The 14,986-nt window shown below is 39.9% G+C and overlaps 1 protein-coding gene across 4 annotated transcripts in view; it reads right to left on the bottom strand.

Annotated features, from left to right (window-relative positions):
• Fam126b (family with sequence similarity 126 member B) overlaps positions 1-14,986 on the bottom strand; it is a 54,645-nt gene that overhangs the window by 4,671 nt on the left and 34,988 nt on the right. For 3 of the 4 annotated variants that reach the window (XM_010617545.2, XM_010617547.2, XM_033756305.1), the window contains 5 exons: positions 12,922-13,017; positions 7,822-7,938; positions 7,154-7,241; positions 4,804-4,963; positions 3,686-3,853 (listed from right to left, as the gene is read on the bottom strand). In XM_010617545.2, the coding sequence (XP_010615847.1) occupies positions 3,686-3,853; positions 4,804-4,963; positions 7,154-7,241; positions 7,822-7,938; positions 12,922-13,017 (629 nt within the window). The remainder of the gene's footprint in view (positions 1-3,685; positions 3,854-4,803; positions 4,964-7,153; positions 7,242-7,821; positions 7,939-12,921; positions 13,018-14,986) is intronic. The other variant, XM_010617548.2, reaches the window with a different exon arrangement.

Here is a 14,986-nt window from a genome sequence, read left to right as displayed (position 1 = left end):
AAAAAAAAAAAAAAAAAAAAAAAGGACCTTTTTTGAGTTGGGTGTGGTGGCACACGCCTGTAATCACAGCACTCTGGAGGCTGAGATAGAAGGATCACTGAGAGAGACCAGCCTGGACTATATAGTGAGTTCCAGATCAGTCTCAACTAAGATCCTGTCTCAAAAAAACCACAAAAAAAACAAAAACCTATTTTCTTTTTGCAAAAATTGACATTGGCTCGCTACACTGCCATTGCTATTGGTTTGCAAATTATTTTCCTCAGACTGCAAGAAAGTTTAATCTGAATCTAAAAAACAGATATGAACATTATAGTTAAAGGTTAGGAAACAATCTAAAATGCTACTTTGAGATAAAGGTTTAAGCAAAATATATACAGAACACAATCTTTTATGTAACACAGTACCTGGAAGAATAAAAACATGTTCTCATATGGATTAATTATTTCTTCTAAAGAAACAGAATATCATTAAAGCAAAAAGCACCTTGTTATAATATATACTGTGTATGTATATGTACACACGTATACTGTATATATACAAACAACCCAGCAGTTTAATAAAGATTAATCATGCAAAGCCATGTGAAAATGCATTTACCAACAAGAGTAACAGCTGACACACTTCTCTCAACCTCTCTTCAAAAGAACTGTATAAAATGTATTGCAAAATAAAGACTATATTTCCATCGTATCATTTTAGTAATTTACTTAGAATCAGTATAAAAAACTCTAAAATACCCAAGCAGAGATAGTTACTGGTTCAAAATTAATGTGATATAAAACTAGGAGTATAGAGAAATGAATCATTGGATTTATCTAATTAGGAAAAGAGACTGAGAGACTTAGTGCTAGCTTTCAATCTTGCCACATGCAATCTGATGCCAAGTAATATGGCCATGACACCATAAAAGCCACCATGCAAGAGAACCTACTAGTATTTTATATGCTAACAAATGTCTCAGTGTAAGAGAACACTGACTACACTTTCATCACAGGCACTGTCTCCACTTTAGTGATGGGTGATGGGGCTCTAATATTTTCCCTTCAACTTCAACATATAATAAACAACTTAGATTGGAAAACTTACAAACTGTCCTAGCTCTAGCATATTACAAAATAAGCAAGGTTTGTTTGTTTATTTAAGACAGGGTCTTGCTAAATAGTCCAAGCTGGTCTTATCTTTATTTTTGTGGTACCAGGGATTAAACTTGGGATCTTACTTTTGCGAGACAGGCAGTGGCACCACTGAGCTAAATCCCCAGCCCATCCAAGCTGGTCTTGAACACTATGTAGCCCAGGCTAGCCTCCAACTCTTGGTGTTCCTTCTGCCTCCACCTCCCAAGTGCTGGGATTATAGGCATGTACTACCACAACCGGCCCAAGGCTTAAACGATCTCTTTCCCTCTATTTCAAAAAACCTCAAGGAATAAAATAGGCAACTGTATCTCAAAACATTTGTCCTCTTTAATTTTGTCCCTCTGTAACAACACCATTCACAATCCAAAGGAAGAACTGAAGTAATTTTTCCTATTCATTTAGCATCTATGAAGAGAGATTTAAAACTACAATCTAAATTAAAGGTCATATAAGTTTTTAGAAATTTCAAACATCCTCAAGAAACTTAACTGTCTGTGCTGTGGCTATACACTCCCGTTCCCTCCCCTAAATTGAAATTTTACAGCAATAGGAGATACTAAAATAGGATATTTTAATGTTTAATAGGATACCAAAGAGAAATTACTATTTTGATTCCTTTTTCAAAGTATATGGCTTCTGCCGGGGCATGATGGTGCAGGCCTGTAATCCCAGCACTCAGGAGGCTGAGGCAGAAGGATCACGAAGAATTCAAGGCTAGCCTGGGCCATACAGTTGGTTCAAGGCCAGCCTGGACTACACAGTGAGACCCTATCTCAAAAACAAAAAAATAAACAACAATCAGGGCCAGGGATTTAGCATAGTGGCACTGTGCCTGCCTTACAAGCACAAGGTCCTGAGTTTGATCCCTGGTGCCCCGCCCAAAATTTGAGAACAACCCCCCAAAGAAACCCAAAAAGAAAGTGTGTGACTTCTGGTTGACTGGAAGCAATGCTTTAGACTAATCTGATACTTTCTAGAATTTCAAAAACTGTTAAAAATTAACATACTATTTTTAGCACAAATATTTCCAACATCCTAATAATGGTAGTACTATATGCACATCAAGTGACTCATTTAATCACAAGAATATTGAAAAATGGGCTGATGCTCTATTTAGGTCAACTCCAGGTTCCACATCTATTCATATCCTCATTTTTATGCATTTATATAAGATACAATTGACTGCTAGGGACAACATAAAGAGATACAAAAAACAAAAGCAGGAAGGCTGCATCTTTCACAGCCATATACACTTGATGTTAGCCAAAAGGCCGAGCGATCCACAGCCATATAAAGAAGGATCTCTAAAACACTGTCAACTTTCTGGGTCCCTAGGTCATGCGCATGCAACACTGTTCAATGAAGTAAGGTCAATCTGGGCAAATAGGCCAGGAGACAGAGAGCAGACTTAGATTCTTACTGAGCATGCTCAAATCTCTAACTCACCAAAAAGCAAGACTACCTCCAGGTGGAAGTTTACTGCTTTATGGGTGTTTGGTCTTTATAATAAGTAAAAATATGTAACCTCTTTTACAACTGCTTAGCTTATTTTACAAACTGTGTAAAGGCTCCATAGTGGCAATATTTTAAATAATCAAAAACTGTCCAGCTACAAGTTTTTATTCCACAAAGCTAACTTATGCAGCATTACATGCAAAACAGCAAGTAACTCTTCCTGACAGAAGCAATCTTTCAGATAGTGATGGGGAGGTGGGTATCAAAAAATTATTTTGAACTCTCAAAAATATACTCAATTCCATTAGGAAGCTATATGAACAAGCATTTCATTAAGTTTAACATGCAGTACGCACCAGGGTAGCACATTTATAGAGGAAAGACATCAGTAATTCACTAGTTACACTTAATTAACTTGATCTACAGATTCTAAAAAGCCAGTACATTCTGCCAAAGAGATAAGGGATTCTTGTTAACTGAACACCCTACAGAATTACAGATAAACTGGCTAGTTCCACTTCAATTTTCTACACTTGATATTAGCCAAAAGGCTGAGAAGAGATTTTTTTCTTTTGATATTGGGGATCAAACTCGGGACCTTGTGCTTGTGAGGCAGACAGCGGCACCACTGAGCTATATCCCCAGCCCTCCACTTCAATTTCCTAAGTAAACTAAGTTTTAAAAATCTGTTCACAAGTTTTTAAAGAATAAATTATATAAATACATCCATGTTGACTAAAAAGGCTCATGTCCATTGGGTGCATTTTGCTCCTAGAATAAACATGCTCAGTAAGGCAAAAACTCCAAGCGCTTGCAGACTGTGGGAGACAGGCCCTGCCTTGTTAGTAGCCATGCCAAGCTGCTCTTTGATTACACGGGATGCACACTCCAGGCCAGCACAAAGGGTAACTGAAGACTATCTAACCTGGTGCTAGGCATAGGGGAAGAGGGGTGCTTTGCAAGGAGGAGCTAGTACACCCTGGGATAGTAGAAACACATACTAGAATGGAAAGATGTTCTTTTGGGATAGAGAGAGCCAGCACCCTTCTCCAGCAACTGCCTCACTGACTTCTGCCTCCTCATCTCTGTCCTACCCTCTGTTGTGGCTGCTGCTGAGTTGGGCTCCGGCGAGCCGGGCTCAGGGTTCCTGCGCACCAGCACCTCCCCCTCTTGCACACGTTTGATCCCTAGGTCAGTGGAGCCGTGTTGGATCGGGGAGCCAGGAATACTTGAGTCAGCCTCGTTTGAGAAGTCAAAGCCATCTGGGATTCAACATATAAAATTTTAGTGCTTTTGTGCTGCTCTACTCTTTTCTGAGCATTTTGACCCAGGCAGATAAGAGAATGTATATATGGATGATATTAACACAAACATTAATAATATAGTTACATATGTGTGCAAGCATGCACACACATAAGGTGGCAGATGAACAATGTGAGGTTTGTAAATGAATAGGACAGAAAAATAAGGATCATTAAAATGGCAATTGCTATCTCTTCAGCAAGACAGCGTAACTATTCAAGTCCATGAAGTACTGCTGGGCTCAGCACTTATAAATAAGGAAAAGCAAAGACGAAAATCTAAAAGCAAGAATTCTTTAACGGGTTGTTTAATGGTACTATCAGTTTGTCCGGTTAGACAGTTTTCCCCCACAGTGATCATACACACACCTTTTCCCCCCAGTAAGTAAACTCTTTAAAGCAACTTTTTCCTATTATTACTTGTTCAAAAGCTATATAAAAATTAAACTCATCTTATTTTCTGTTTTAACATTCATAGAGCAGAATAACATCTTTATACATATTCATATATATTTATACTAAAACAATGTTAAACATTTAATCACATTTCTAGTGTTTTGTTTTTTTTTTGTACAGGGGATTGAACTCAGCACCTTGTGCTTGTTACGGCACCACTGAGCTAAATCCCCGGCCCTCTAGTGCTATTTTTACATCCATCTACCAATCTATCATCTATCTATCTATCTATCTATCTATCTATCTATCTATCTATCTATCTATCTTTCGGGGTACTGGAGATCAAACTCGGGGTCCTTGTGCTTGCAAGGCAGGCAGCAGAACCAGAGCTAAATCCCTAGCCCAGTGCTATTTTTAAAAACCAAAACTTTTGGAGTTCTCTATGTGCTAATATGGCCTGTACAATCCAATAAATTCATTTGATGTGGAAGAGCAGACAGGGGCTTTTTCCTTACCTTCTCTTCTCCATCTGTGACGACGGATTGAAGCTGTTGTGATTGCGGTCCGAGAAATCCTCGGCACTGTTGGGGTGACTTCCACTTTCAGGACTTTCTGGCCTTCTTGTGAGGAATCAGGAGCATCAAATGGTAGTGAGTTTTTCATGGCATTGGCAACCTAAAATGACAATATAAGTCTATACAAATTTACAATCAACATACACTTTCTGGTTATTTTATACTTCATATTTTCATAATCTTTTGCATGTCTTTAAATGTGTACTGCTGTAACCTACAAAAGTACAAATGTATCAGGTTTGTATCAATGTTCTTTCTTCTTTTCCTTCCTTCCTTTTCTTTCTGAGACTCAGTAGATAGTCCAGGCTGGCCTTGAACTCACTCTGACCTCAAACTATAGCCCCAGCCTCCTAAATATTGGGATTACAGGTACACACCACCACATTTGGGTTTTAATCTTTTAAGTAGGCTTTTAAATAAACGAGGATTTATTTTTTAAAATATGAGTCACAAATGCTGTGGATTCTGTTAAAGTTAGCTTTCAAAGAGACAAAGGATTCCAAAGAAAAAGTGTTTAATATTTGTGTCCTGTTAATAAAACAAGTTAGGATAAGTTTCTGATTGTTTGGATAATAAATAAAATTTAATTACTGATAAACATTAGACTTTTCCACTCCTGTTTCTCATGAAGAGAATTTTCCCCTTCGTACTTCTGGCCTCAGTCCCCTACTTTCTGCTGAGCTGGGTGGGAGTAATTGCCATTGGACTGTCCATGCTTTTAGCTGGTCAGCACTGGTCCAGCAAAGTCCGTGAGCCAGCACACTGCCTTCCTCCCCATCCATCTGGTGAGACTGACGGGCCCATTGGACCTCCTCCCTCCCCAGGGGCTGCTCCAAGGCCAATGGAGGGGAAGGTAAGCCTCCCGAGGTTAGCTTTTATCATTTTCTACAGACAATTCTCTTTATCATATGGCTCTCTACCTGTGAACAGGGAGAGGGGTGTTATTTATTGGGTCCCTGAGAGGCCACCCATTCCTTTACATATAGTGCCTTGGAAATGTTACTTCAGTTTAATTTATATGTTGCAAGGATACACAAGGAATTTTAAGTTTCAAATATACAAGGTATTACTTTGAAGAGGAACCTTTGAATTTTGTTATCTACTTGTTTCAATGTAACTCAGGGTAAAATTAGGAATGGTGAGCCAAACTGGTGACACACCTATCTATAGAAGCAGGCAGATTCCAAGATTGAGTCCAGCCTGGGAAATGTAGCAACTCAGACATTGTCTCAAAATAAAAAATAAGGGCTAGCTAGGGATGTAGGTTAGTGTGAAGGCTCTGGATTTCAAGTCCCATTACCTCCTTACCTCACCCCAAACTGTGTGATACACATACACACAGGCTTTTTAAAAAGAACAAGTAGAAAATGCATAAATAATACTTTTTTTTTTTTTTTTGAGACAGGGTCTCACTATGTAGTTAAGACTGACCTGGAACTCACTATGTAGCCCAGGCTGGTCTTGAACTCATAGCAATTCTCCTGCCTCAGCCTCCCGAGTGCGTGCGCCACCCCGCCCAGCTCATAAATAATACTTATACTACATAAGCTTAAAAACTAGGAAGCAGTAAAATATCTACAGTTAAATCACCTAGACAAATACTAACATTTTAAGTTTCCTGTCTTGCGTCTGTTAACATTTTTCTTTAATATAAATTTGCAAACATGTAACTTTATCAAGTAAATACATAAATTATTCTCTATTATGGAGCATTTAGACTTTTTATTCCTTTGCAATTAAAAATAACACTGTAATGTTATGGTTATTATCTTTCGGGCATTTCGTTTCCCGGGATATACTGCTATGAAAATCAGAAAACACACAGATCACCGAAGTGCTCCTGCAGAGGGGTGGTCAGAGCTGTGCCCATGCCGACTCTGAATGCCCTCTTCACTCCCCCACGGGTACTGAAGTTTGTCAGGTAATTGACCGTTTACATTCCTGACACTTTAATCTTTTCTATCAAATACCATTTTAACTGTCCTCTTGTTATGCCTACTGAGAATATCTTTGTCTGTGTACTGCACATTAATAGTGTTTACATCAATCTCTTTCTGGGGACTTGTCCTATCAATAGGCTGAGAGTACCTCCCCAACTCACGACCCTTCTGCCTCCAGCCTCCCGAGTGCTGGCACTGCAGGGCTGTAGAGGGCTAATTACTTAAAACCATTTCTTTTCTCTTAAAGGGTTTCAAGACAGTTATTTTATACAAACTTTATTTTATCTGTTTTTTTAACCCAATAGTGATTTTTAGGCATAGGCATATTTAATAAAGAACAAATAACTCACCAAGAGTGGTTGAGAAAAGAGTTCTAGTTGAGCTCTGTAAATGATATCATCAAGAACTTCCTGGCCAAGGTCCCACTGTCCATTATACCTGTGCAAAAGGAGAAATCTTACCATCTTTACCAAATATACCTAATCTGTAATACAACTGTGTGTGTGAGTGCACTAGAACTATAGGCATGTACCACCACACCCAGCCTATATCATTTCTTTCTAAACTGTTCTAGTTTGAGCTATAATAACAAAATGAAGACTTCAAATACTATGTTTAAAGTAGTTTAGAGCCAGCTGTGGTGACCCTGTCTCAAAAATCCAAAGTCAAACAAAAAAAGTAGTTTACAGATGTTTTTTCTTATAAATTGTTTTTTGTTTTGATATTCAGAGTAACCTTTTTCATACATTCATGAAAACTTGGGTTATAAACAATGCAGAGATACATACATAGTTTTCTATACAGAAAGCCTGACAACTTCTAAGAGGACTCCAATTTTAATATCTAGTTATGTTATACAATGGATATTTAAAAAGTAGTTAAAGGAAATCAAATTGGAAAAACAAGATTTTTGTTCCACTGTGCAACATATGATTCTATATTATGTCTAATAAAGGGAAATACAAAGAATATCAAAATATTAGGAAGAGTTCATGAATTTTATATTCTACCTACTTACATGGCATAATAAACCCCTGTGAGAAGCTGCACCATAAATTCAGGATCCAATACTATTCGACCACAGAGTTCTTTCCAGTGTTTTTCATGTTGCCGTGGAAACCCACTCACACAAACCCTAGGAAAATACAGTATTTACCATGAGTGATTGCCTGATTCAATCACTAAATTTTTTTGCTTTCATACTAACATTTATTTGTTTCTTTTTTTTTTTTTTTTGGTGGTACCAGGGATTGAACTCAGGACCCTGAGCTTGTAAGGCAGGCAGCAACACCACTGAGCTAAATCCCCGGCCCTTGTTCATTCTTCAAATACTTAATGATGCCTACCATATGCTGGTCATCGTTTTGGGCCCAGGATATAGTCATAAAAAGGTAAAAGATTAAAATGTGTGCCTTATAAAGCCTGCATTCTAGTGGACTTTTTATCTGTAAAGCAGTAACTTTTCTCAAGCTGACAACTTTTTTCACAAACATCCTTTTCCCCTCTTCTCACACATGTGCCTTTTATTTATCTCAAATCATATCACAGAGAATTAGTAAATGCAGAAATCTCAAAACAAGAAATGTTTCAAAATACCACTGTCTGTAAAGCCAGTTTTATTTATTTACTTGACGTTTTTATGGTTTTATTTAAGCAGAATAAAATATGCACATGAGTCATTTATTTATTTTGGCACCATGCAGCCTGGCACTGGAGCTGGCGAGGCTAATGCCAGCTTGGGCTGCTCTCTCCACAACCCGAGGAAGCACGGCGAGCAATCTCAGATGGCAAGGCTGCCGCTCAGCAGTGGCACTCAAGCTTAACCGGGCTGTGGACCAGGACTTCCAGGAGCTAGTGGACAGAATGGGCTTTGTTTCCTTGTTGCGTCCATAACCTTGAATCTCCTCTGTACCCTGTGATCAATACCTCTGGGTTTTTTCCAGTTATACATGTTCTGGCATGGCCCTGTGAGCGATGGTAGATGAATGTATGGGTCCTCTTCCTGAGGCTCTTAGGATTAAGAGTCGGAGAGCAGCCACAATGTCCACAGGAGATGCTGCCACCACGGGAGCAATGAGGAAGCAGAGAACGGGGGGGGGGTGTCTTTCTTTTTTCTTGGGTACCTGGGATCAAACTGGGGTCCTTGTGCTTCTGAGGCAGGCGGTGGCACCACTGGGCTAAATCCCCGGCCCCCAGGGGGCTATTTCTAATCAAAGAAATATGAACATTTCCTACCTTCTATCCCACTGAGATCCTTCCAAAAATATTACCCTTAATAATTATCAAAAGTTGTAGGGCAGGAGATTTAGCTCAGTGGTGCTGCTGCCTGCCTTGCAAGAGCAAGGTTCCAAGTTTCATCCCTAGTATGAAAAGACCCCCAAAACACAAAAACAAAAGTTGTAATGTGCTTATATTATTTTAATCAATTAATTTTTTAGGATAAATGCAAAGGTGAGTCCAGAAAGGATATTTTTAGTATTTAGTGCCTTATGGTCTTGATAAATTTTTTAAAATTTCACACACACACACACACACACACACACACAAATATATATATATATATAAATTAAAGTTTAAGTGACTGATAAAATATTCCAAGTTGTCAGCAGCATTATATTAAGACAGAATTGTGTGAGGAAGGTAGAGTGGAAATTCAATTTCAAGAAGAAAAAGGAATAGTGTAATGTCAGACTATTAAAGAAAAGGCCTGTTCATTTATTCTTCAATGGATGTTGGTGGGTATCAAATCTGTGTACATTTTATACATTTAAAATAAACCAGTGGGCCACCCATTATATGGGTCTCACTATGCAGTTCAGGCTGTCCTTAAACTCACTATGTAACCCAGTCTGGCCTCCAACTAATCCTCCTGCCTCAGCCTCCCTAGTGCTGGGATTACAGATGAGAACCATTACACCTAGTCAGGGTCTGAAAGTCTTGTCCTTATTGTAGATATGTAAGTTAATTAGATATCTTGTTGGCAGTTGGACAGGGCTGGTATGGATGACAATCAAGACACATTCACTGAAGGCCAGCATTGTAAAAAGAAGAGAAACTACAACACCCGGCGTGCTTCCCCTAGGGATGATAGCAGTGACTAATATTCTAAATAGGTATCGAATACCTGGGTTGGGGACCAAGATCTTAACCCACCCCCTTCCAGGAAAGATCCCTGACCCACCTTTTACTGAAAATCCTTGTTCACTCTCTATACGCTTGCTATGACTTGCTTCACCATTTGATTCCCATTTAATCAGTATTACTTAAGTGACTTTCCTCATTGTAATCTTATTGTTTGATCATAGTTTTGTCCCACCGTGTAATTTCCCACTGGATCAATATTAATCTTATTAGGGCTGGGGATGTAGCCCAGTGGCTCCACACCTGCCTGGCAAGCGTAAGGTCCTGAGTTTGATCCTTGGTACCAGGAAAAAAAAATTAATCTTACTAGTTGACTCTAGTTTTGTCGCACCTTGAACCCACTTGACTGCTACCCGTAAACTAAGTGCAACTTCACCAGGAACCTAAATGGCCAGCACTGTGACCAAGGACTTTCCAGTCTCCAGAACTGTAAGAGTAAACTGTTGTTTCAGCCCAAACATACTCAGTGGTTATTAAAAATTATCCCAATGTTTACATATTGGAAATTATATCATCTGCAGCTATTTTAGAAAGAAAAATGTTAAAGCTGAGCAAGGTGGTGGACACTTGTAATCCTAGCTACTTGGGAGGCAGAGGCAGAAGAATCTCACATTTAAGAGCACCCTATCCCACTCAGTGGGACCCTTATCTCAAAAACAAAAAAATAAAGAGGTAGGGATGTAGCTTGGTAGTAAAGGGCTTGATTAGCACATTCGAGCCTCTAGGTTCAACACCTAGCACTACCATTAAAAAAAAGATTGAGAAACTTAAAAAGTCTGCTTAAAAGTGTAAAAGGATATTAAATTTTTAAAAATTTTTCAAAATTCTTTAGGGATATGTAAACAAGTGTTAGAGGATGACTAGCCTCTACCATAGCTTTTGTTTCTAAAAAAACCCTATTAAAGATGATAATAATGCTGTCAATGAGGAGCCTGGCCTATTTCTTTTGATGAACCCAAAGCAGCAATAAGTTGTAGGATTTTTGTTTGGTTTTTTGTTTTGTTTTGTTGAGACAAGGTCTCACTATGTAGTTGAGACTGACCTGGAACTCACTATGTAGTCTAGGCTGGTCTCGAACTCACAGCGATCCTCCTGCCTCAGCCTCCCGACTGCTGGGATTACAGGCGTGAGCCACCACTCCTGGCAGCCACTTAATAAATTGATCTGTAGATTGGAGGTAAGATCTTAAAGAATGTATTCTCTAGAAAATAGAATCTGGGTTAATGACAAGAACTGTGTTAACCATTAATATTATTAGAGGCTTATTAAAGAAATATTGCATGCAATAATATACTTATTTTAGAGAATCTGTAAAATCATTGATATAGTATTTAGACTGGCTTTCTCCAAACTAACAAGATTAATGTGATTTGTTATAAAAAGGACTGTAGCAGACATCCCTGCCCAGACTAGTGGGCTCTGTGGCACCTGCTTCTTGACTTCCATAATCCAGATGTATCGTTTCACATCAGGAGTCAGACAGAAGCTCCACGGGACTCAAAGGGGCGTGTCAGGTGGCAGACTGGGTGAGCACAGCCCCTCCCTCAATGGCTGCCACGGAAACCTAGGCCCTGCTCTGTGAAGTGGCAGGGCTCTGCTGAGTTACATACAGCTGAGGTCAGTGTGAGCCCGATTAAAGTCCTCTCTCCTGAATTATGGCTTCTCGCTGACCCGAAGGGTTGCTTGCTAATTGTATCCGGTCCCAGTACCAGTCTGTTCTATCCAAGCAAGATAAGCAGCGCTCACTCCCCAGCGGCCCTGCCTGGCGCCATCATGTCAGGTGTCTGGCAGTATTGCAAAAGACGCCTTCAAAGCACACCCTGCTCCCTATTCCCTCCCACGATTATATTCAAAAAATACTGGATGCACTTGGGGCCTTTGTCTTTCTTGCCGTCAGCAACACTGACCAGGACCCAAGACTCAGCGTCTCCACTCTAAGTCTCGTTTCTGTCTGTTCTTGAATTCACCTTGTGCTGTGATGGTTCACAGGCCAGGTCCCACGGCAGAGGTCCTGATAACGTCCCCTTCCCCGTTCCCTACAAAGGATCACACACACACATTTTTAAAAATGTGATCCTTTGTAGGGTGGACCCCACAGGCTCAGACCTCCTGCAAAGACAGAATTCTGCCCACAAGGTGTCATCCCTGGGATGAGACTGCAACTCCTACACATCCTCATTCCAGCCTTGCAAAGCTGAAGCAGAGGACCCAACTAAGCCAGATCTAGACTCCTGACCATAGGAACTGTGAAATCACAAATGTGCGATAATTTGTCAATAAAGGTGAGTAATTTGTCATGCAGCAAAAGAAAACTAATACACCATTCAACCTTTGGTGGGGGGCAATTTCCTCAAGTAAAAATCAGTTGGACAGGAGAAACTTGGTAGCTGAAATTCTGGAATTCTATATAATTTAAATCTTTTTCTATAGTGGAAATTAAAATTTCAGCCAGGTTTGTCTACATTATTAGAAATTCTGCTTTGAGATTATAATCTTTAAGACGCACAGAACAACCCCCACATGCATCAGCACACACACACAACCACAGAGATAACTGATGTCATAGCTACACTTCCCCAACACTGGGGAAGTTAGATGTGAAATGTATAAAAGAAAGGTTCACATTCCTGGAGACTTTCAAAGTACCTGGCCAAGCCAGACCTAGAGAGAGGAAACTATTTACTAAACACTCTCAAGTTATAAAAAGTTCTATCTAGGAAGTGATATCACTAGACAATCCTAAACTTAGATGTCTTGACCTAACTCCTTATTCAGGAAGGAAACATTCCTTTAACACTAAAATAATTTTCAAGAAGTCAGGAGGGATGATAAGGCTTCCAGTTGGGATATAAGCCCCAGAGTTTTGTGAACTTCTGTGCCATGAGAGGTTGAACATAGTCTGGCAAATAACAAGCTCAATAAATACTTATCAAATAAATGAACAAATACAAAAGCTCATAATAATTACTCTTCTCACCTGGAGCCCATCTGACAAAGGGACTGGTAAGATGAGGCTGGCATATACACAATAGCAGAATTATAACACAGCATGAGAAAACTCAGGACTTCAAACCTAGTGGGAGAAAAATGAAAGAGTTTTACAAAATATATTTCTGCCAGAGACTGCAATAAATTATTTATGGGATGGTGATAATATTGCCTTCATATTGACCTTCATGATGTCTCAGGCAGATATTACAGCAGCCCCCACATTGGTTTCTGTTTCCATATCCCCTGCTGCCTTCTCTATTTTTTCTTCGAGAAACAAATCACCACGAGAAACAAATCACCACGCTATCAACAGAAGCCTATCTTTCCCGCTGACTGCACAATAAAACCCAAACATTACAGGGTCTTCACAGTCCATTCTCACCTCAACTCAACTCTCCAGCCTTATTCCCTCCACAGCCCTCAGTACATACCACACACTGCTCCTACCATTCCTTCAATTACTCCTTCAACTTTCCTTTTTGTGGGGGTGGTAACCAGGGATCAAACTCGGATCCTTGCACTTGCAAGGCAGGCGGTGGCACCATTGAGCTAAATCCCCGGCCCATCCCTCAACTTTCCTAACTCCTTGCTTTCATGCTTGCTGCTCCATCTACTAGAATATACCTTGCCACTGAGCTGCACTCTGGTGCAGCAGTGGTGACCCTTTTATAGAGACTTGCGGGGGGTACCAGGGATCGAACTCGGGTCCTTGCTTTTGCGAGGCAGGTGCCAGAACCACTGAGCTAAATCCCTGGCCTGTGGTGACCCTTTTAGAACTTTCAATGCTAACCAACAGCCCTCTGTGGCACATGTGCTGCAAGTTTGCCACCACTGCCCTAGTGCATCAGCCATTTCTTTAAATTCCTAACCAACAAGAGCTTCTCCACGTGTTAAGCACGTTCATAATGACAGTACTGCTGTGTCTATAATACAAGCGCGATATGAAATGCAGATATCCAGATAAACACCAAAGGTTTTACTTAAGAGAGCCTTAGTGGACAACCAGAAGATGGCCTGCTTAGTAAATAATTCTGCTCTAAAAAAAAAATAAATAAAAATAATAATAATTCTGCCCTGCCCCAAGAGAAGTCTGGCCTTTGCTTCCAGGAAACAATTTATGTCATATCTGATAAGACTATCTTTCTTTGTGACACTATACCAGAAAGAACCACAGTGAAATTTAATATGGAGACTTCAGACCACCTGCAGCAGGGGACTAGGAGAACAAGATTGACCATACGACCAATTAATCCAAGGACTCAACCCTATACGATGAAGCCTCAACCAAACCTGGACGCTAGAGCCCGAGAAAACTTCCCCAGAGAGCAACACTCTGTGCACTGTCGCACATCTGAGTCCTGACTCCTTGGCAAAGGACAAAAGCTTTGTGTCCGGAGTCCTGGCTCTATAACACACCCTGTGAGCATAAAAGCTTCTGAAAGTCTTTCTTATACACTGTTAAACAAGAGGGTGCGACACCAAAAACTGAGTTGCTAACAGAACTGAGGGCAGCCTAGGGATAGGGAGATTTTCAGTTTGTCTAATTTCAGGTACTAATCTCAATCTACAATCCAAAAAGCAAGGTGTATAAAAGATAAAAAGCAAAGCATAACAAAACAACCAAAGCAAGATATAGAGAGCAAATAAACTGCCTGAGGGGCAAGTTTCTAAACTGCAACACTAGAACACTAATCTTGGTTTGGCTGACCTGTTCCAACTTTGACTTCTTACACAAGATGACTATAACATCACCACTACCAGACAGAGGCTATTTCATTACCACTCAACTCTTACCCAAAATGCCTGGGACAAGAAGTATTTCTGATTTTGGATTTCTTCTTAGACTTCAGAATGTTTGTGTATATATAATGCAGTATCTTGGGGATGGGATCCAATCTAAAGACACATTCATTTATGTTTCATGTTCACCTTACACAAAGAGGCCGAAGTTAATTCCATACAATATTTTGTGCACTGCCTTTTCACTGTGGCCCAATCACACACAGTCAGATGTGGAATTTTCTATTAGTGGTGTCAGGTTGGTGCTCAGA

Source organism: Fukomys damarensis, unplaced genomic scaffold (genome assembly GCF_012274545.1).
Source record: "Fukomys damarensis isolate Sample0158 unplaced genomic scaffold, DMR_v1.0_HiC HiC_scaffold_26, whole genome shotgun sequence".
NCBI classification, from domain to species: Eukaryota; Metazoa; Chordata; class Mammalia; order Rodentia; family Bathyergidae; genus Fukomys; species Fukomys damarensis.
This window is presented reverse-complemented; position numbering and strand designations above follow the sequence as displayed.